Genomic DNA, 24,285 nt, shown 5'->3' with positions numbered 1-24,285 from the left:
CCAAAGTCACAGGGAAGAAAAAAAACACAATGGAGTAGTTGTCTAGTCATCCAACATCATTTAATGCAGTTCGGTTTCCATTCCTTAAAAGAGAAATCTGGGAATCGCAAAAAAGCCTAGATGGCTGCAGCACTTATCCAAGCAGTACCTGTCCCCTGCAGGTTCTAAAACTGAGAACTGAGCGATCAAACTCTGCTGCTCTTGATCCTCAGCCTGCACAGAGCTGGTGACTGTCAGTCACGGACTCTCTACTCTGCCCCTTCAGCACTCACTGGAGCGCCGGGCTGGGGAGGGTGCAGGAGTGGCTGGCTCAGGCTCTCAGCAGCTCACTGAGAGGCTGAGACAGATGTCGGTCCATATAGTCAGGATCTTTTCAAAGCCTGGATCGGCTCTATGACATCAGCTGACAACAGATCACAGGAGTGAAGAACTAACTGCACTCTTGTGACCCACCTTGAAGAAGCATAGTCAAAAAACGTTGGCCATACTTCTCCTTTAAAGAGTTTGGGCTTTTAACGGTGATGCTAGCTACACACACTGGTTATACAGCACTACCCATTTTTAAAAACTAAGTCCACCTTTCTGATCATGTTTCATAAGTCCGCAGCCCTCCACCCCCAAACCACCCTCCTCCATCAATTTTTCAACTGCCATTGTGGTTCCAATGCAAAAACTAAAGCTTTTTTTTTTTATTATTTAAATAAATGTGGGTAAAATGTTCACAGTGTTCTATCAATTCTGCAAACCCAGATCTTCAAAACCTTTTCCAGCTCACAAAATTGGAGAACAATATCTACTGTCTGTAATGGAAAAAAAAAGTCAATGAAAAAGCAAGCTATAATCTGAGATCATTAGGATGCTGTAATGTTGAGGTCACATGTACACATGTGCTTACACCTTCCATTAGGAATAAACAATTCACTAATAGCCTTTGGCTGAAGGCAATACAGCTGACAAACCCCATGACAGGGTCATTATAAGAGCACATTTTTTGACCATGAAAGCCCACCATCTTTGGAAGAGCTATGCAACATGGAATGGCCTAGTGACTCATAGGGGGAGAGCTACTAAAACTGGAGCGCTCAGAATCTGGTGCAGCTGTGCATGGTAGCCAATCAGCTTCTAACTTCAGCTTGTTCAATTTGCTTTGACAGCTTTGACAATAAAACCTAGAAGCTGATTGGTTTCTATGCAGAGCTGCACCATATTTTGCGCTTTCCCACCTTCTAGTGCAAAATCTGGTGCAGCTCTGCCTAGAAACCAATCAGCTTCCAGGATTTTTTGTCAAAGCTTAATTGAACAAGTGAAGTTAGAAGCTGATTGGCTACCATGCACAGCTGCCCCAGATTTTCCACTCTCCAATATTAGTAAATCTCCCCCTATGAGTCACTAGGCCATTCCAGTTTTGGTAAATCAACCCCATAGCCTTAGTCCGATAAGTGTGAGAACAAGTAAAGATAGGTATATAAATGACAGATCATAACTAAAACTGTAATGATCTTGTGAAACAAACTTGTGAAACAAAACAAAAGATATGATATCTATTTATTACAAGAATGGTGTAAAAGGCTCTGCCCAAACAGATGTTGGTCGGCTCTATTGATCTCTACCAACTGTGATACAGCAATGTATTATTTATTTAGTGAGCATCTGCTGATAGAATGAAAGCCATAAATTCCTGCAACTTAGAACATTGTTAAAGTTATCTCAGTTCATGTTCTTTGGCTACCTGAGTAATGATCACCTATTTATGAATCATAGTAAACAGGCGAGTAAAGAAACAGAAGGCTGTTTCTATAACAAGGAACAATGGGATGTGTTGCAGATGACAGGGCATGAATTGCTTGCAATGCCAAGGAAACAATGTTTAAAAACAGGAACAAACAGTTACCCTACTTGGCCTCTCAGGGTTATGTAAAATGCTAAGCAGGCACTTCCTGGTTTTGCCCATGATAAACAGATAGGCCTGCTGAGCCCATCTGACCACAAGAGATTAACAGCTTTGTCCATGTACTGTGGTAACCATGCTTGTGCAGCTCCGGCTTGTTTGGGAACTCCTTAGAATGGCTCAACACTCAATTATTTTTGCCCTGTTGCCAGGAAACACAACACTGCCTTCAAATACTGGGAAGCATAGGTTGCTGTGACCATGAAGACTTTTTATTGATCTCTCTGAGTAAATGGCCCACGCTGACTTCAGGGAGTTAATTACAACCACAGAAAGCCTCAAACTTTCTGGGTACTGACGCTCTGACCAAGCTTAGCATCTTGTGATGGGGTAAACACTACACAAAGGCTTCATTTGGTCCATAAAAATAAGCAGACAGGTTTCTAAAAAAAACAATGAACACAAAAGACATCACCACAAACAAACACAGCTCAATATAGATGTACGTGATCAATGAAACAACTTGTGGTGGTATGTCCAGCAGTAGTCACATTTAACTAGACTTATTATGTAATGTTGAAGACATTTCATATGGCACTTTTCCACTACGAGTACCGGCTCGGCTCTACTCGGCCCGGTTTGCTTTTCCACTGCTGGTACCGCATGGTACGGTGTTGGAACGGTTCGGTACGGTACGGTTTGCTTTTCCACTAAAGTAGTACTAAAGTTAAGTGGAAGGGATAACAACGGGGTGGGTGGGATTCTCTGACCAATTAGTGGCTAGTAGTGACTGCATGCAAAGGATTGTGGGATATGGTACCGGGTATGGTACCTCTTGGAACCACAATCGAGTAGGTACTGTTTTTGAGAGCCGTACCGTTCGGTTCCATGCAGTGGAAAAGCGCCAATAGCTTATCCAAGCCTTTTTTTCAGTTCTTAGTGTTCAAAAACGACCTTATATTTGTAAATGTTGGGGCATTTTCCTGACATTCAACAGAACTGAAGAAATGTTTAAATAAGTCAGCATTGGGACCGGAGACCAAACCTAAATACCGCATCTATGTAAGAATAGGAGACTAACCAAGGTATCATGGTAGGAAATGGCCGCATCCCTTTATTATTGGTATAGTAATAAAAATTTGACCAATAATAATCATTTTTTTATTTATACCAATACTTTTAGGTATGTCTAGTACACTCAATGAAAAAAATCAAATGAAAAAATACCACTTTTGGAGCAATCGTCTAATAATCTGATCATTAGTACACTGCTTTCGAGAGCCAAACACGATAGTTCATGCAAAAATATCCGAAGGGACAAGCACAAAAATTTTTCTGGTACGATAACAGAACAAATTGCTTTCATTTAGTTAGTATGGTATTTGTATGAAAAAAAAATTGTGTGACCAAGACCATGCATGCTCAGAAATAAGCGAATATATTACAATTCATTACATCACTTCCGAAGTAGTATTCTGTCATACGACTTAGTTCATGGATTCCCAAACTACGGCCCTCCAGTTGTTCAGGAACTACAATTCCCATCATGTCTAGTCATGTATGTGAATGTTCAGAGTTTTACAATGCCTCATGGGATATGTAGTTCTGTAACAGCTGCAGGGCTGTAGTTTGGGAATCCCTGCTTTAGTTAGTTCCTAACTTTGGTTTTCGATATGAGACTAGCATGCAAAAAAAAAAAGTGATCATTCGTCGGATATTCTCAGTGTGTGTTAGAAACTTTACACTAACTACATAAAATCACCAAAGTACTTGTTTAAACATATAAATAGTTCAGCCATTACAGCTCGAACCTTCTATTAGGTAACAAACAAAACACACTGTCCCCTTTAGCAGAAGGGACAAGACCACTCTATAAAGGACCACAACAATGGGCGAAAGGGAGGGATGCATCTTCTGCTATCACCTCCGCTCTAACGACCAACTTCTTTCTTCTTATAGGTACCTTGGGTCACCTGACTAGCTGCTGAACATTCTAGAAGACTTAAAAAATCACATGACAGGTAAGTATCCAATTAAATTAATTTAACTGTTTAACAGCCAATTTGGGTCAGTCCCAGGTCCCATAGGTAGGGGGTCGCTATTATGCTCCCCCTACCTTGCATCCTCAAACATGGGATGCAGTTTGCCCTGGATCAGCATGAACGGTCACTCGCGAGCATTCAGAAGAGGATAGAAGTGCACTTCCATCCAGATCTGCTCCACCTTCTGCCATGCTGCTGGAGCCATAAGATGTAACGCTACTGATGGAAAGAGAGGATTCTGATGAGGGGCTTTCATATCTGTGGGTGAATTTTGATGTAAAAGGGGTACTCTGATGGGAAGGATGGGGCTTCTGATTTGATGAGAGGATTCTGTAATGGGGGGAATCTGATGTAATAGGGGGACCTGATGGGAATGGGGGGATGCACTGATGTCATGAGGGGGCTGCAATGTGATGGGGGAACCTTTGATGTAATTATAGAGTCTTTTATGTGGTTGACTTGAAGGAGTGACACTGAGGTAAAGAGGGGACCTCTGACGTACAGGGAGTCTTCTGATGAGAATGAAAGAAAAAGGGGCATTTTATATGCCCCCCTTTTTCTCATGGGATAAGTGGCAGGTCAGAATATTTCCAGTCAGGTTTAGGCGGGAAGATAGCAGGGAGAATTTACCTCAGGGAACCTGCCTGGAGATATTGTAGTTAAGGGTGGAGTTTAGGCAGTCTGTCAGGTGATAGGTCAGTTAGTGAGGAAAGTGGGAAGGCACCTTAGGAATTTCTAGAACATTCCAATAGGTTATATAAGGAGCTGGCATTACCTGAGGGGCTCATTCACCTCACAGCACTCAACATTGGAGTTTCCCAACCCCCCCTCCCCTTATGTCGCGGCTGTTTGTTATGTGGAAGGTCACTCTTGCAACTATGCAAGGGTGGACAAGTATGTTATTGAGTATGGGAGTTTGTTTTGAAGAAAAAATTGCTTTATTTATTGATGCAGCCTGAGCTGTAATGGCTGGGTTGTCTGGATTTTAATAAAATGTATTGATTATTTATTGAAGCTTAACCAGTAATAAATGGCCGCGGACAATTTTAAGCCAAGTCTTGAGTCTTTGTCTTTTTTATAAATAGAAGCATGTATATAAGTTTTTATTCTAATTTTAAGGGTATATCAAAGATCCTGACTACTGTCCCATTACATTTCATTAAGGTGATTGTGCACTAATCTCAGACTCAGGTTTTCCACTGATAGTAAGTAACATTTACGTTTTTTTGTATTTCGGACTGTGTGGTCCAAAGATTTTTTGTACTTTTACAGCTGGGTTCACACCTATGCATGTGTGCGGGCTGTGTTTGCTGGGGCACAGCAGTCCATTCATCTTGATCATGTAATTTCCCCGTGGTTCCTGCAAACTCACTGTGTTTTTACATGCATGGGGGTGCCACTCAGGATGAATGGCAGCTCTGCCTAATTTCACTGTGGGTTGTGGAATGGCTGCAATTCCCTCACCCACATTTAATGTGAACCAAGTGTAAAGGGTACAGTGACTGCAAAAAGCTTGGATAAGCTAAAAAATGTCTTTAACATTGCAGAGTAAGGCCAATTGAAAGTGACAAACTACCACTAGATATACAGTGCCATGACTTGGGAAACTGGGAACCTTCACAGAAAACATGAGTGATAGTAATCCAGACAGTCAAATAGTTCTAACAGTTCTTTTGCAATAAAGGAAAGACACACACATTCGTATACACAACCAGCAATGGTATCGCATTCATTTAAATTGGTGATTCCACCTGGCAGAAGAGTGTTCCCACAAGGCTCACTCATACTGAAAAAAGGGATTATACACATACTAGGTCATTTGGCCAAGATAAAAATATATGCAAAGACACTAGCACCAATCAGAGGCCAGCATCAAAGTTGACAGAATAATAAAATGCAATATACAGTAGGTAGCATCAAATATTGCAATTTTTGAACCAATGCTATACTAATAATTATCTAGAAGCATACGATTACACTAGTGTTTGAGTTACCAATCAGGTTTGTTACATTACACTGTTCACAAAGGCTACATCAAGTTATGTATAGCAGGACATGTAGAAAAAAAAAAAAAGGTTACAGAAGCCCTGAGGGGGTAGCACAAATGACATTCTCATCATTTCATCTTGAGCTGTTTCTACCTTATATGGTGCTGGGTTGACGGAACGTCACAAATAAAATATGAACCGAGTCATATCATGCAGGTCAATAAAACTCAACCTCAAACATCTATTACAAATTAGCACACCACTATTAACACGATTAAACAAACGACTTCCGCTTTAAATACTTACTGATATCGCAGTTTGATTCTGTCACTATCCGGGCTACAGTACAGTCTTTCCAGGTGCTCCTGGGAATCGTCATTTATGCTTTGCCAAAGGCCAGTGCTACGTTTCCTAACTTGCCAATGATACGGCAACACTGTATGATGTTTTTGGCAATCTTTACCATAAAAACATAAGCCTTGTAAGAATTCCACACAAATGTCAATCCCCTCCTTCTGATGGACATGATATTGAAGCTGATTCAAAAGTTCAAACACGAGAAGTAGAGATGCTTCTTCTGTTTTGTCCTCAAATATCCCAGTGTTTGAATGATTATTTTGGCTCACATTGTATTGGTCCAGAAGACTGGTGTCCTGGAATAACCCAGATGAATAACTTTCTAACATCTTGTCCAGGCAGATTGGGTTGGTGGGATCGCTAGAATTTGTTTGTAAAAGAGGATCCTGGAAGGAGCCATTGGCAGTGTTAGGAACAGTTCCACTAGTGCTTTCTGGAGGAAAGGAGGGTTCTGTGCTCTCTATTACAGATGCCTGCTCTTCCTCCAGCTCTTGTGTGCCATGTACAGATGTAGGGTGCTCTGTTACAGGCCTAAGACTTGAACTCCCAGATATCAGTGCAGTACTTTGAGAGCCTAGTGCTTTCTTCACAAGGGGTTCACAAAGATTACTAGCAGTCCCAGCTTGATCATTGGACACAAATAACCCATTAAGAGTACCAGACCCTAAAAAACTAGTGAAGATTGGTTGCAAAGCATGTAGGGTTTCCGCGTCTAATATTTTCTGGGCTGGCTTCTTTTTAAAACAAGGTTTCACCAAAGGAATTTTATCAGTGTGCCTAGAAAACTCCCTGCTGGACACTTCCGATCCCTTTAATGCACAATCACCCACAGATCCTGCGTCCATTACTCGTAAAGCATCCTCCATGTTGATGACCGCAGTTTCCAGTCTAACCTACACAGAAAAAGAATGCAGATAGACATTTAATTGTTGGTTGTGATAACAGAACACTATTCAGCATATAATAATGTGTGTGCAGCTTAGACCTACTGTAATTTATTAGGAATCACCAAAACTTAGCAGCCATTCGTACAACTATAAGAAGGCATAGGGTAAAAATTCAAAGTAGGGGGGCAACATAGAATAATAATGCAAGTGCAGAGGTCCGAACAGAAATGTTAGGAATTCTCTTTGCTAAATGCACCTATGAATCAGAAGAATGTTGAGTGGATACATCAGTTGCCCACACTTTACAGGCATCGACAACAAAGGAATGTACATTGCACCTTAGGGTGGTTTGCCGCTCAGTATCCAAAGCCACAAATACTTGCACATGACAACATCAGATCTTTGCACACGTCTCACCTTTTATTTACATTACAGCAGAAGCCATGAAGAAAAAACACAGTATATTGCAAACAGGTTTAGCGAAACAGACAGGCACAGGCTGACTAAAAGGCTGTCTAATGTCACATGTGTACACACCCTGTCTCACTCACTATCTTGCGCTCTGATACACACCCAGTCTGACACATTCACATGTCCATTTTCTCTTTCCCATCTGTGAGACAGATCACTAAGCCTCCAAGGCTAAGTTCACCTTTTATTTTTACTGACCTATGCAGACAAGGGGTCCCTGTAGATTAAATTGCACTGCGCCGGCTGTAAAAATATTGTTTTTTACCTTTAGGCCTTATCTGTCACCCATGAAGCCATTTATTTGTACAGTCCTACATCCTGACTTTTTCCAGGACACGGGAGACATTGGATGCTTATCCCCAGCAACGCAGAAGTGAATGCTGATTCCAAAGCCATGCACGCGCAGTACGCTCTCTCCCTCTATCCCAGCAGTGCTTGGCTAGGCCTTGCTGGGACAGGGAAAAAGAGCGCGCACTACATAGTTACATAGTTAGTGAGGTTGAAAAACTACATCAGTCCATCCAGTTCAACCTATGATGTGTGTGTGTGTTTGCTGTTAACCGTACATTGCATACCCCTGTATGTTGTGGTCTTTAAGGTGCCCATCTAATAGTTTTTTGAAACTATCGATGCTCCCTGCTGATACGACTGCTTGTTGAAGAGAATTCCACATCCTTACTGCTCTCACAGTGAAGAACCCCCTCCGTATTTTAAGGTTAAACCATTTTTCCTCTAGTTTTAGTGAGTGGCCACATGTCTTATTGTCACAGATCAGCAGAAAGGGCAAAGAGAACCGCTCCAGTGATAAGGTAATCCCAAACCATCAAAATAAGGTGCAGCAAGGATCCGCAGTCCAGACAACTGTAATGTATAGAGAGAAATAGCCGCACTCCAATTTGAAGGTGAAAAATATAAAATCTGTTTTATTCGAATCCAAAAAATAAAATCAATTCAAAGTGTATCCATAATACAGTCAGAGACAAGAGATGGGCGCATAGTAGTTGACGCATTTCACGGATAAACGTCCGCTTAGTCGTAACCATGTAACCAACCAACTACTATGCGCCCATCTCTTGTCTCTGACTGTATTATGGATACACCTTGAATTGATTTTATTTTTTGAATTTGAATAAAACAGATTTGATATTTTTCACCTTCAAGTTGGAGTGCGGCTATTTCTCTCTATACACTACACGTGTCTTATTGTATTCCCTTTCTCTGAATAGTGTGTTCCTTATGCTAGGGTCGCCAGTACAGTATTTGTACATTGATATCATATCCCCTCTCAATCGTCTCTACATGGCTTTTGAATCAGGAAGCTCGCTTGATCTTGCAATGCTGGGGGCGAGTGCATGACAACTACTATCTCCTGGAAATAAGTTAGGACCTAGGTTGGTAGGACTTCATGGATGACAGAAAATGCCTACAGGTATGCCATTTGCATAACAATATTTTTATAAATGGCAGAGTGGATTTTTTAAACTGCTGGGCCCCTTGTCTGCAGGGGCCAGTTTATGTAAAAGGTAAGCTTAGCCTTCAAGGCAGCAGCCATGGTCCAGCAGGTAAACTTTAAGGGTGTGTATGAACATCAGACATACTTAGCAGAACAAATGTGAGGATGGACTGTATAGCACTTGTTGTCCGTATTTGCCCGTAGGTATACACATGCATGAAAAAATCTTTTAGCTTTTCAAGGGAGTTTGGCATATGTGCGTATTTGCGCGTACGTGCAAAAACATACTGACCGGCAATGCAGATTCTTTTTTTTTTTGTTAACTGATCTATACGCAGAGCAAGTTTACACTTTTGTGTGTACAGGCCCATTAAAAGCAATAGGGTGCATTTTTATCAGTAAAGAAACTTCCTTGACTGCCTACGAATTTGGCGTTTTTAGGTCTCAGTGTGCCAGAAACCTAAAGCAACAAATGTTTTACTGTTCAAAGGACCAGATAAAAGTAGTACTAGTAGTAGTAGTACTACAAAAGTAAAAACACTACTGCCCTATCTCTTTAAGTACTGTAGAGCAATCCTTTTAGGGCTTCAAGTGCACTGGTCTACATTTACCAAAGCTGCGAGAAAACGCAAAACATTGCTAAATAGCTTTTTCCCATGGTCGGCAGTCAAAACGTTCCTATCCTGAACGCGATTCTTCCGTGTTCAGAAGAGGGTGGTTAAAGCTTACCTAAACATGGCAGCTCCTAAACTCTGCTAAAAGCCTTCATGTACATAGACCATAGACTTTTATAGAGTTGAGTTTAGGAGCTGCCAGTGTAGGATAGTGTACATGAAGCCTTAAAATGGTGGAAAACTATAAGTAAGACTGCAGATGTCACTGTTCCAAGGCTTTTTTGTGTAATACCATAGAGTGATGAGCAGTGGTATGAAGAACCCACAGCAAGAGATCAGCCCAGGTTCACTTTGACCTGCTGAAACGTCTTGTGAGGTAATTACATGCTGTCGTTATTTACACCAAGTGGTTATATAGGCTCATAAATGCACCAACACAGGATATAATAATAACAGCTTATAAACTAGATGGTTATGTTTTGTCCACATTGTTGTTTGAAAGCCAAAGGATGCCTATCTTTCCATAAAGATTCACCATTATTTTCAATAAACATGCCCTTCTATGCACTGGACAGACACTTGGCGCCTGTCTTATCTTGAGGAAACAATAGAAATTGTTTTAGGAACTCTCCTTATCATGGCTCTATCGTTATCTCTTGTGATTGGTCAAGCAGGAGTGTCTGCAGAGATGACAGCGCGTTCACAGGCATACAATTGTATCCCAGTTTGATTGGCCAGATGACGATCGCCTCACGTGTATGGCTACCCTAAGCTCTTTATTCTCCTAAATAACCAATATGAGACGATGAAATGATCCTTACCTAAATTGTAAATCTTACTTTTATTTATACATCCCTGTGGTAGAAGTATATATTATAATGCCCACAAATGAATGGATTTCTATGATTTCCTTTGTTCTCTTCTCATGCCATGCTTTCCACACACGCCACAATGCCATCTAAGTTTATTATCTAAACATAGTCTCATTGGTGACCAGGACACGGAGCTCCGGGCTTTTTTGGTTTATATTATTATCTAAACATATTCAGTCAATTTAACAAAGCTGGCCATACATTTCAGAAAGGTGACTGAACATGATGTAAAGATTTGATAGCTAGAAGATCTATTCCATCTGGTAACCATACTGACTGGCAACAAAGAACAATCCGGTTAATAAAGGCACCATTTCACTCCCTGACATCTGACGATGACTGGGATCACACTACATTTACATTTTCCCACTCAGTGATTTTATATTTGGTACGTAATGTCCCAATTAAATATATAGGAAATCCTTACATTTTTTCACCTCAACCAACCAACAAAGGATAAACATGAATGTAAAATAAAGGAATAAAAGCCTTTCACAGAGCTGCCTGACTTCTTGTTTTGTATCTAGCCTAATACTGACATTTTTATACCCGACCAAGTTGGGAACAAAACTCTGCAAGTGGTATACCATTAATTATTGCTGCCAAATGCCAATCAACCAAGAGACAGAACTCCCCGATGCTACACTGGTGTGCCAATTAAACTGGGACGCCAATTCCTTTTAATCAATGAGATTGTGCATTGCACCACCATGCTGACAGAAAGCTGAACATGACCCGTGTATTAATGTGGGCATACGTTAGAACATGATGTAATTCTGTTTTCTTCACTACAACTTATGGGAATTCATTGAGCAAAGACAAACAGAATCCCCCAGATTGCAATGTTCATTAAAACCATACAACAGGAGCCCATGGGAACCTTGGAAGTCCCTCAAATGACAGACACCTCCATTATGTCAGAGATCGTACATTGTGCATCATCTTCTAACAGTGTTGTTATCCAACATATGTCTATCCATGACTAGAATATGACAAATAAAAAGATTTCTTTGTGAGAAAAGTAGTCTCAATAAGTGAGTGAAATCTTTGATCTAGAAGTTACCTATCCAGCGTATAGGGAAATCCCTATCTACTGCACAAGCGTTTCATTAACGGCAATATGTAGACTAACAGCTTATATCTTAGCCCTTTAGACACAGCAAGTAACCCCTTTAATAGAAGAGTTCCTCCTCTTTTAGGGCTCCCGTTGACAGGCCTTCTTGTCGCATGCAGTCCTGACAAGAAAATGCTATGTAGGACCTGCTTTGCCTGATGTTCAAACACACCTCAACATGACGTTTTGCATCCAAAGAAATGCAGCGCAGGTTAAATGAAACTGCCATGTGTTCTGCTCAATGGGATTTTCTGACCTGCATTTGATATGCATTCCAAACGCAGGAAAGCAATGCATGTCGCCATAAGCCCTTATACTGACCCCCGTTCTGCATCTCTGGGCTCACCATAGACAAGCAATATCTTCCTCAGAATGACCAATGCATGTGAATTGTAGAATTGTAGCACCACTGTTTTGCAACTAGCCCTAGGGATTGGTAATGTGTACACCGGTTCTCCATCATATCCCCTAGTGTAGCTCTAAACAGGCCAGTCATTGCCATGAACATATTAGACATAAGATTAGGTGTGAAATTTGGCTAAACTACATTGTGGACAAAGCTTTCAACTCTCCAAAGCTTCAGTGGACTAGCAATTAAACACTAAGAAATGGAACAAATGGCTCCCTATGGTCTAAGCTACACAGGTAGCAATCGATTGCACGCAACTTCCTATTGGCTGTCCAGCAGCGCAGTCCTCTGAGGATACAAAAGATGGACTGGAGTAATGAAGTAAGTGCAAGGAGACCAGCTGGCATGGGTACATCTCCAGTTACCGGTCCCTGCACACTGGTGAGGGACATGGACAGCAGACTTAGGTGTGGAGAGGGAATTTACATTTTGCCAGGAGACTGGTTTTAAGATCTCTGTTTAACATTTTTAAACTGGAGCTAAATGGTCACTTTAAAGGCTCCAGCAAAGCTTGCTGAAAGCCCTGTAAAAGCTCGCAGTACACACCGTTCTTATTGAAGCTGACGCCCATGTAAGCTAGACCTCAGAGCACTGTGCAGTCATACATGATTCAGTGCTTCTACATGCATCTCGTATATCATAGGTGGATCCGCATGTATGGTGACTGATTGTCCCTCTAGGCAATTCAACACTGGTGATCCTGGTAGTGCAAACACACCTGTGCTGCTCTAGCTAAAAGATGATCTCTCCTCTAATTTCCAGAAACCCAAACCAAATTTCAAATATATTACTTTACTGCTACTCTCCTAAGTGCCTTTGAACATGTTTCGTCTGGGATAAAAAGTGACTTTGTATAGATTACTGGGCCCAGTTACATATTAACATAGGTTGGGATATATTGTGTCGTGTCCATATTGGTACAATGTCCTTGCCAGAATCCGATTAAGATGAGTATGTATGTCCATCAACAGCCACCCTTACCTGAATTACATATAAAATATACTGCATCAGAAATAAAGCACCCCTTGTGTATACACTATATAATCTGAGTTTCAGTATACAAAGAATGCATGTCTAAAGAACATTTAGCAAATGACCCCTATATATACACTAGGTCCAATATAAAATAGCCCTAGACACCAAGGCAAAGAAAAGTTTATGTTGGATGAGAAGGTTTTTATCCTCATTGTCCATGGTTTGTGAATAAACAAGCCCATTCCCCATGGGCTATTTACATGGGGTATGTACATAGATGTTCTATAGACTTCATGGTGGATAGGCATTGCAAGCTATACATGGGCCTGTTTGCAAACCAAAGGTTAAACATTACAATGTATAGCCAACCTTAGTCACACCTAATGTATTATTATACATTGATTGTTAGTAAAGATAAAGAATTCAATCCCAAAACCTCACACTAATCAGTACTATTATATTAATGTATAGCATAATACGGCTACAGCCGGTTAGCTTTCTAGTTCGTGAAATGTTCCCTTACTGTGTACAGTGCTATGGCAGATATTCTATCCACGTAGCATTGGATCATACCATCACTCATCCTACAACTGGACAGCTTTGTAGTTCCTGAAATGTTCCTTCACACTGTACAGTGCTATGAGAACAATGATGTGCGTTTAAAGCAATATCTCTATACGAGTACTAGAGGTCAGGTCTGTAGCCCTTGTACAGAGCAGTACTAGAGGTCAGTTCTGTAGCCTTTGTACTGTATAGTGCTATCAGTATATGAGTACTAGAGGTCAGGTCTGTAGCCCTTGTACAGTGCAGTACTAGAGGTCATTTCTGTAGCCTTTGTACTGTACAGTGCTATCAGTATATGAGTACTAGAGGTCAGGTCTGTAGCCCTTGTACAGTGCAGTACTAGAGGTCAGTTCTGAAGTTTCTGTACAGTACTATGAAAATGATGCTGTCTATAGAAAGTTGTATCACTATATGAGATATAAAGCCCCTCACCTTTTTAGTCCCTAAAATGTGTCTTTACAGCAGCATTTCTCAACTAGGGTTCCTCCAGAGTTTGTTAGGGGTTCTTTGTAATTTTTGCCTCTCTGAACTGCAACCACTGACATGACAATGATCTTTTTAGCTCTCTGTAAGGGGGCTCTCTTCTCACTGATGACCAATGTAAGGGGGCTCTCTTCTCACTGATGACCAATGTAAGGGGGCTCTCTTCTCACTGATGACCAATGTAAGGGGGCTCTCTTCTCACTGACCACCAATGTAAATGGGCCTCTCTTATAACTGACCACCAATGTAAAAGGGCCTCTCTTATAACTGACCACCAATGTAAAAGGGCCTCTCTTATAACTGACCACCAATGTAAAAGGGCTCTCTTCTCACTGACCACCAATGTAAAAGGGCTCTCTTCTCACTGACCACCAATGTAAAAGGGCCTCTTTTATAACTGACCACCAATGTAAAAGGGCTCTCTTCTCACTGACCACCAATGTAAAAGGGCCTCTTTTATAACTGACCACCAATGTAAAAGGGCCTCTCTTATAACTGACCACCAATGTAAAAGGGCCTCTCTTATAACTGACCACCAATGTAAAAGGGCCTCTCTTCTCACTGGCCACCAATGTAAAAGGGCTCTCTTCTCACTGACCACCAATGTAAAAGGGCTCTCTTCTCACTGACCACCAATGTAAAAGGGCCTCTCTTCTCACTGACCACCAATGTAAAAGGGCTCTCTTCTCACTGACCACCAATGTAAAAGGGCCTCTCTTCTCACTGACCACCAATGTAAAAGGGCTCTCTTCTCACTGACCACCAATGTAAAAGGGCCTCTCTTCTCACTGACCACCAATGTAAAAGGGCTCTCTTCTCACTGACCACCAATGTAAAAGGGCTCTCTTCTCACTGACCACCAATGTAAAAGGGCCTCTCTTCTCACTGACCACCAATGTAAAAGGGCTCTCTTCTCACTGACCACCAATGTAAAAGGGCCTCTCTTCTCACTGACCACCAATGTAAAAGGGCTCTCTTCTCACTGGCCACCAATGTAAAAGGGCCTCTCTTCTCACTGACCACCAATGTAAAAGGGCTCTCTTCTCACTGACCACCAATGTAAAAGGGCTCTCTTCTCACTGACCACCAATGTAAAAGGGCCTCTCTTCTCACTGACCACCAATGTAAAAGGGCTCTCTTCTCACTGACCACCAATGTAAAAGGGCCTCTTTTATAACTGACCACCAATGTAAAAGGGCCTCTCTTATAACTGACCACCAATGTAAAAGGGCCTCTCTTATAACTGACCACCAATGTAAAAGGGCCTCTCTTCTCACTGGCCACCAATGTAAAAGGGCTCTCTTCTCACTGACCACCAATGTAAAAGGGCTCTCTTCTCACTGACCACCAATGTAAAAGGGCCTCTCTTCTCACTGACCACCAATGTAAAAGGGCTCTCTTCTCACTGACCACCAATGTAAAAGGGCCTCTCTTCTCACTGACCACCAATGTAAAAGGGCTCTCTTCTCACTGACCACCAATGTAAAAGGGCCTCTCTTCTCACTGACCACCAATGTAAAAGGGCTCTCTTCTCACTGACCACCAATGTAAAAGGGCTCTCTTCTCACTGACCACCAATGTAAAAGGGCCTCTCTTCTCACTGACCACCAATGTAAAAGGGCTCTCTTCTCACTGACCACCAATGTAAAAGGGCCTCTCTTCTCACTGACCACCAATGTAAAAGGGCTCTCTTCTCACTGGCCACCAATGTAAAAGGGCCTCTCTTCTCACTGACCACCAATGTAAAAGGGCTCTCTTCTCACTGACCACCAATGTAAAAGGGCTCTCTTCTCACTGACCACCAATGTAAAAGGGCCTCTCTTCTCACTGACCACCAATGTAAAAGGGCTCTCTTCTCACTGACCACCAATGTAAAAGGGCTCTCTTCTCACTGACCACAACACTAATAATTATTGCTGTAGATATAGTAATTATTAGCGAGGTCCCCTAAAACCAAAGTCATTTGAAGGCTTCCTCTGTGTTAAAAGGGTTGAGACAGACTAGACTGTCATAAACTGTACAGTGCTATAAGAACATTGCTGTACTTATAAAGTTGTATCACTACATACGTACTAGAGGTCTACAGCAGATCAGTCCTGAAGTCCCTGTAATATCCCATCACATTGTATAGTATTATGAGAACAATGCTGTCCAAATAGTCCCTGAAATGTCATAGTAGACTGTACAGTGCTATGAGATCATTGCTATCCATATATAAACTTGTATTAGTCTATAATGACTATAGATATACAGTCCTGGGGTAGGTAAGTGTGCAGAGATTAAGGTGCAGTGTAAGCTCCCCCAGTCCTAGGGAAGGTAGGTATGCAGAGATCAGGGTGCAGTGTGAGTTCCCCCCAGTCCTGGGGTAGGTAGGTGTGCAGAGACCGGGGTACAGTGTGAGGTCCCCGAGTCCTAGGGAAGGTAGGTATGCAGAGATCGGGGTGCAGTGTAAGCTCCCCCAGTCCTAGGGAAGGTAGGTATGCAGAGATCGGGGTGCAGTGTAAGCTCCCCCAGTCCTGCAGTAGGTAGGTATGCAGAGATCGGGGTGCAGTGTGAGGTCCCCCAGTCCTAGGGAAGGTAGGTATGCAGAGATCGGGGTACAGTGTTAGCTCCCCCCAGTCCTAGGGAAGGTAGGTATGCAGAGATCGGGGTGCAGTGTAAGCTCCCCCAGTCCTAGGGAAGGTAGGTATGCAGAGATCAGGGTGCAGTGTGAGTTCCCCCCAGTCCTGGGGTAGGTAGGTGTGCAGAGACCGGGGTACAGTGTGAGGTCCCCCACTCCTAGGGAAGGTAGGTATGCAGAGATCGGGGTACAGTGTTAGCTCCCCCCAGTCCTAGGGAAGGTAGGTATGCAGAGATCGGGGTGCAGTGTAAGCTCCCCCAGTCCTAGGGAAGGTAGGTATGCAGAGATCGGGGTGCAGTGTAAGCTCCCCCAGTCCTGCAGTAGGTAGGTATGCAGAGATCGGGGTGCAGTGTGAGGTCCCCCAGTCCTGGGGAAGGTAGGTATGCAGAGATCGGGGTACAGTGTTAGCTCCCCCCAGTCCTAGGGAAGGTAGGTATGCAGAGATCGGGGTACAGTGTTAGCTCCCCCAGTCCTAGGGAAGGTAGGTATGCAGAGATCGGGGTGCAGTGTGAGCTTCCAGTCCTGGGGTAGGTAGGTGTGCCCAGAGTAGGTGTGTAGAGCCCCCTTATAAGATAAGAAGGAATCCTTTGTTCTGTCCCGCAGTATAGAACACACTCCTAGGAAAGTTCCCCATCCATCCAGCTCCGCTCTCCAGCACATAGTCCCAGGGCAGGGTGACTTACCTGCCTGATGATGAAGAGTGTAAGGTCCGGAGAGCCCCAGTTCTGCAGCTTGTAGTCCCCTGGAGGAGCCCCTCTCTCTCCCTCTAGGAGAAGGAGGAGGAGAAGGGAGGAGGAGGAGGGCTTCCTATCCAACTCTCGCCTGCTGCTCCGTACGTGACCGGCGGCCCATTCCTCCCCGTACACTCCGCACACACACACTCCTCACATGCTACATTAGACGCTTTTAAATATCGCTTCCCTTAGTCCCTCCCACGTGAGCAGCGAAGGGCTGAATAGGAGGGGCCTGCACAATCATTTCTCCTAACCAGAGTACAGTAATAAGAAGAGGGCTGGGGAGGTGACGAGCGCCATCTGCTGGTGGGAGAGAGCCGCTGACATGGAATTGTCACTGTCAGGTTGATTTACTAAAACTGAAGAGTGCAAAACCTGCTGCAGCTGTGCATAGAAACCAAGCAATCAGCTTCTAGTTTTCTTTATTTTGTTAAAGCTTAATTGAACAAGCTGAAGTTAGAAGCTGATTGGGTACCATGTAGAGCTGCATGCGATTTTGTACTCTCCAGTTTTAGTAAATCAACTCCTTAGTATACAGTGTCATCTCCTTCATTACACCTTGGGGGGGAGGGGCTTCAAATTCATTCACAGGAATGACAATACAAATCACCAAAGGTACAAAGTCAACATCAGTTTATTGCGTGTCATTGGAACAAGTAAGCTCTACATACCAGTGGCAGCCCGTCCATTAGGGACGCAGTGGCGCCGCCCCCCCATCCATGCCCCCTAATCTACATGCAGGGCGTCGGATGCATGGATTCCAATAGGGTTTTTTTTTTTAAGCACCTGATTAGAGCCAGAGGCGCTAATAAGCTTCAAAAAATGGCGGTCTCGGGGCGCAGAACACTAAGCCCACCCAGTTTCATGACAATAGTGAATGAATATTTGCTATTATCACACTGATTCTCCTTCCAGCCAATCAGGAAAGGGGTCTCACGAAAAAAAGAAGCAATTTTATTGGCCATTGGCCAGGAAGAGGGAGGAGATACATGGCCAGAGGAAGTAAGAATGCTGGCTGTCTGTCCCACTGGGTGGGGGGTGGTGTTTTTGCCTGCTGTCTGTCCGTCCCAATGGGGGGGTGTATTTGCCTGCCGGCCGGCCGTCCTGCTGTGGGGGTGGTGGATTTGCCCCCCCCCCAAATTATCATGCACCAGCCACCATTGATACATACATAGAAAGCAGGGGTGGACTAGCCGGGGAGCAACAATGAGAGAAGCAACAACGCTCCAGGCAATCTGATCACTGGGCTGAGGATCAGGTTAGCCAGTCCCTGAACTGGGTAGTATGAAGAGATATACAGAGGAGGTTGCTGCACTCTAATCTTCAGAAAAATGAGTACCTTTATTCCATTAAATCCATAACAGACATCAAATCAACACCATACAAGAGGACAAGAGCAGCATGGTTAATGCGTTTCACGAACAAATTCACTTTTCATACCCTCAAAGCACATGCGAGATTAACTCTTATATATCCGAATGGCAGCTGAATCAAATGAGTGCCTAAATGAGCTGCCTTGGACAAACATAAGAAAAACAAATACAGAAAATGCAAGAAACATACATGGAAATTCGACTACCCACTAGATATATAAAATATAACCATTGTAAAAATAATGTAGCAAGATCCAGAGGTTTGTAAAAAAAACAGCCATAAATGTAGATAGCACAATTGCCCCCCCCCCTGGCCAGTCTGATCCCCCATAAAAAGGCGCACGACTCCGCCATCCCCCAGTGCAGCATGCGCATGGTGAGATCTACAGCTTCCCCCCTCCTGCATGAGCCCGGGTACTATAAGGTCCATGCCACAGGCAGGCTTTATATACTGTTTGTCCGCAAAGGTGTTACCCTGGCGGGCCCACATAGTGAGCTGGCTGGGTTGGGAGTCGGGACTCAGAAGTTTCTGGATGATGTCAAGAGGGAGAAATTTAAAAGAAATCTTCAGCTACCCATTGGCTGAGGAGGCAGCAGTAGACGGGCAGCCAATGGATGGGCTGTCCATTACTTCCTGCGGCTTCCTGCATTGTTGTGGCATGGAGCTGCTCTGCAAAGAAGCTGCATTAGTGATTGAGGTGAAAGTGTTCTGACCCAAAAGCTAGAAATGCCTTCCTTCCTTCCTCTCTCCCTCTCCTTTCATTTCTTTTCTTTTTCCTTCCTTTCCTTTCTTCTTTCCTGTTTTCTCTCTCCCTACTTCCATGCCTCTTTCTTTCTTTCTTTCTTTCTTTCTTTCTTTCTTTCTTTCTTTCTTTCTTTCTTTCTTTCTTTCTTTCTTTCTTTCTTTCTTTCTTTCTTTCTTTCTTTCTTTCTTTCTTTCTTTCCTCTCTCTGGTTTTTAAAACTTTCAATAAATAAATATATAATAAAACATTAACACTCTCAACAGCCTAGCCACCACGGCTCAGGCCGGATAAATAAAATCACATTTAAAACCATCAACTTCCACTCAAATATAAGAAAAACCGTCCCCCTTTGCTATAGCAAAGGTGACCCACCACATAATATACAGCCGTGACAAGGGAGGCGGGGGGATGGGGAACTCACACTGCTGAATCTTCTGAGGCGAATGAGCCCCTCTGAGGGGAGCTCCACCTTATATAGGGTCTCAGAGGGCTCTAGAAGCTTCTACACTAAACCTAGTCCTATAGGTGCTCTGACCCCTGCAACACCACGTCCAATACAGCTATTCCCTCAGGATACCTTGAAAATCCCTCCCTTTTTACCCGAGGGAAAAAAGGAGGGAAATATTACCTCATGAACTAATTTCCTACCCCAGCCACTCTCCCATGAGGAAAAGGGGGCTTATTACTGTTCACCCTTTTCCTTTCATTCTTGTGAACATTCAGCATGTGGAACTACTGATCCTGGATAATCGACGCATAACCTGAAATCATACAAGAGACTAATCTTTCAGTGGGAAGGATGAACACAGTAATTCACGAACATTTGAATTTTCAAAAAGTTAGCGCACACTGGGTACCAAGACAGCTTTTCGCTCTTGTCCGGCACAGAAGATTGTCTGCGGAAAAAGATGGCCTGGTTTGATCACTAGGGGCGTCCTATTTCTCCAGGACAACGCACAAGCTCATACTGCTCACAGTACTACGTGCACATTAAAGCAACTCGGCCGGGAGGTATTGCCACATCCCCCTTACAGCCTGCACTTCGCTCTGTTATTTCCACCTGTTTGGACCCCTAAAAGAGTTCCTTGGAGGTCAGCATTTCAGCACTAATGGCAAAGTGAGGCAGGCTGTCCTAGGATGGTTCAGGTGTACTGACGAATCATTCTATGCCGAAGCTTTGCAGGCATTCGTTAAACACTGGGATACGTTTATTAATGTAGCAGTGGAGTATGTCGAGAGACAAACGCAGTCTCCACTCCGTAATATTTGTTCTTTTATTATATAAACTCAAAAGTCCCGGTTTGGCTTGAACGCCCCTTGTGTATATGTATATATATATATATATATATATATATATATATATATATATAAAGTATGAGATATGGTACAGTATGGGCCCGGCTAAGTGATCCGGTCCTGGTGTCATTTCCACGGGCCTCTTTTTATTATGCTGCAAGGAGGTTCTGTAGCAAAGACAGAGCTCCGGCCTGGGGATACAGGACACCAACCTGTAAGAACTGCAAGTAACCAAGTTTGCTGAAGATGTATGCTTTTTTTGCGTTGGTTGGGTTTAGTGTACTGACTAATAGAGAGGCTCCTGCATGTTTTGTTAGTATCGGGCTAGGATTTATTTTTAGGTCATTTTGTTTTGTTGTACTATTTTGCAATCTTTTAACTAAAATTAAGCTAGTTGCTTGCCAGTTTTAAAAAAAACTTGCTTTCTGAAGCCAGCCTGTGCATCCTTCTGAGGTTTGTAGTGTACCTTTGGGATATAATTAATGATCTGAAGTAAACCTTCCTATCGTTTTCAGCCAAGGAAGCTGCCATCTTGATCTCTGTTTAATCTACAACTGCCATAATGCTGCACATGTGATGACACCAGCCATTGGACGGTTTGGTTGAGAGCACATCCAATAGGAGTGTTACATTCCCAGCATGTGTCGGAAATGTAACTGTTTTTTGAAACTGTTAAATGGATGGGTTTGCTTCCACTTTAAAAAGCTGATTTGTTACATATACAAAGAACCATTTATAATCCTAATCCAGTAACATCGCTACTATACGCAGTATATCCCCATGCATTTGTACATCCATTATAAAGAGAAGTATTTTGATATATTTCTAACATTGTAACATCCACCCCCCTCTGTCACATGTAGATGGATCTAGTAAACAATGAGACCACAAGGAGGACAGGGACACTGAAAGTAATAAAGTTTAGGGAAGATCAGCAAGACAAAGTGAACAGAAACACCACATCAGCTTTAAAATTGTGTGAAAGAACAGGCAGTCCTAAAAGGGAGGGCCTTGATGGCTAGAATCATTAGTGAGGTATCAGGCTATTCTGCCCTGTTCCATCTGAGAAAATCTTTAAATATAAACAACAATATAGCAAAAAGGGTGTATTACCTTAAGAACAATGTTTTAATTAAAACAATACAAATATACTCATCAAGTAGCTTTAAGTGTTTAGTGTAAGCAGAATCACAGTCACAACTCAAGTCAAGGAAATGGATGTCCAATGTAGAAACCTGGGCAACATTCAACAGCAAGTGCAAGAGCTGACGCGTCTCGAGGGGTATACCCTCTTCCACAGAGCTGATTTGTCTGCTGACCTTTTGCTGTTTAAATCCTAATGCAACCAAAACATATGGCAGGCTCTTCCTCCTGAAATTGGGGAGGAGCCCCCTAAAGGTTTACCCTGTATGAACCACAGTTTGCCCATATGACAGATCTCATCAGACACTAAGGATGATTTACAGTAAATATATAAAAATATTAATATATTGCTATACATCACACGTATCACAGATGTCTGCACCACTGTGTACAGCACAGCAATCTTTCCAGCACCACACTCACATTGTGTGTAACTTGCTATAGTACTAATAATTAATAATTGTACCCAACAATGTCTCTGCTTACCATTGACTCACTAATCCTTGGAAGTGTCCTAGGACTGGAACACATAGAAGTGTGCAGAGGCTGAAGCACATGCCTGCCACTGTGTGCGGAAATGCTGGTTTAGTGGAAGGAACATGTAGGGCCACAGGCGTAGACTGAGATCTCACGTGTAAGAGGAGTTGATATAACATGGAGGGAGCGATTATACTATGGTGGCTGCTAGGGTCCACTCTTGTCAGAACATTTGGGTAATAAGCCTTAGTTTTCAGCTGGCCATATAAAGGGGAACTGGATTTTAATTAAAATATCAAAAACAACCTGGGTTGGTTGGCAATTCCTAGCCTAGAGCTAGGGAGTGCCAATACCTTATCCACTCTAAATAGCAGTTAGCAACCAGCTGCTGAGCCACAAATAAGCTGCTTTCAAATTGCACAGAAAATATGAAGGGGTGACCACAGGAATGACCACTGCCTGCTAACTAAAGGCATATTTCATAAGTGGAATGAAAGGAAAAGGGAAGGCGGTAATAAGTCCCTTTTTCCTCATGGGAGAGTGGCTGGAAAAGAAAATTGGTTCATGAGGTAATATTTCCCTCCTTTTTTTCCCTCAGGTAAAAAGGGAGGGAGATTCAGGGTATCCTGAGGGAACAGGTAGTGGGCGTGACTTTGCAGGGGTCAGAGCACCTATAGGAATAGGTTTAGTGTAGAAGCTTCTAGAGCTCTCTGAGGCCCCTATATAAAGTGAAGCTCGCCTCAGAGGGGCTCGTTCGCCTCAGAAGACTCAGCGGTGTGAGTTCCCCATCCCCCCCTCCCTTGTCGTGGCTGTATATTATGTGGTGGGTCACCTTTGCTATAGCAAAGGGGGACGGTTTCTTATATTTGAGTGGAAGTTTATGGTTTTAACTGTAATTTTATTTATCCAGCCTGAGCCGTGGTGGCTAGGCTGTTGAGAGTGTTGATGTTTTTATTATATATATATATTATATATATAAAACCAGTAAAAAAACGGCCGCGGCCAATAATTTTTCCAAAAGAATACAGGTGTCTGCTTTTATTTAAGTTAAGTTTTAATATTAGTAAATCCTGCCTACTGTCCCATAGTCTTCTAACTGTTTTATTGCAGGAGAATGCAATGCACACAGCACATGTGTAAAAAGGAGCTACTACTATTGTTCACAAAAGGAAATAAAACTGCAGTGTGAATCTGGGGTCTAGAAGAGTGAATAGCAACACTGAGTGGAATAGACAACCTTAAACCGAGTCTTCTGCTAACTGAACATCTGGTAATTAAGGTTTGCGCTTGGCCAGCTATAAAGGAAGGTGGGATGAGAATTTTTCCTTTTTTTTTAACCTCTAACAACATAGGCATGTGCTTGGTCAGCAAGAAGGTCGGGTTGAGGCCAATATTTTTCTTTTTAACATCTTGCAATATAGTTGTATGCTTGGCTAGCTAAAAGAGGAGGTGGGGGCTGGATTTTTTTTAACATCTTGCAAATCTGTGCCTTGCCAGTTTTGAGAAGAGGACAGGGCCATTTTATTTTATAACTTGCAACATAGACGTGTTATGGCCTGTTATAAGGGCAGGTGGAATCCCTATTTTTAAAAGTACAACTTAAGGCAAAACTTTTTTTTTTGTTTTGGATAGTGTGGAGAGGGATTAGAACCCCTGTCAGTTTTTATTGCTACCTGTGTCCCCATTAGGGAGAGTAGCCCTCTCTATTTGTCCTGTTTACGTTTACCATTGAAAGTGAAAGTAAAAGAAAATCCCAAATTTTGGGTTGTCCCCAAAAAGG

General features: G+C 42.7%; 1 protein-coding gene across 2 annotated transcripts in view; it reads right to left on the bottom strand.

The window, feature by feature from the left end:
• Positions 1-17,633, bottom strand: part of TIPARP (TCDD inducible poly(ADP-ribose) polymerase) — a 56,771-nt gene extending 39,138 nt beyond the window's left edge. Inside the window, exons 1-2 of one of the 2 annotated variants that reach the window (XM_082249536.1) lie at positions 17,421-17,633; positions 6,225-7,168 (exon numbers count right to left, since the gene is read on the bottom strand). In XM_082249536.1, the coding sequence (XP_082105662.1) occupies positions 6,225-7,141 (917 nt within the window). In that variant the 5' untranslated portion in view covers positions 7,142-7,168; positions 17,421-17,633. The remainder of the gene's footprint in view (positions 1-6,224; positions 7,169-17,420) is intronic. The other variant, XM_082249537.1, reaches the window with a different exon arrangement.
• Between the last annotated feature and the right edge of the window lie 6,652 nt (positions 17,634-24,285).

This window comes from Pelophylax lessonae, assembly GCF_965119305.1.
Source record: "Pelophylax lessonae genome assembly, chromosome: 3".
Lineage (NCBI taxonomy): Eukaryota > Metazoa > Chordata > Amphibia > Anura > Ranidae > Pelophylax > Pelophylax lessonae.
This window is presented reverse-complemented; position numbering and strand designations above follow the sequence as displayed.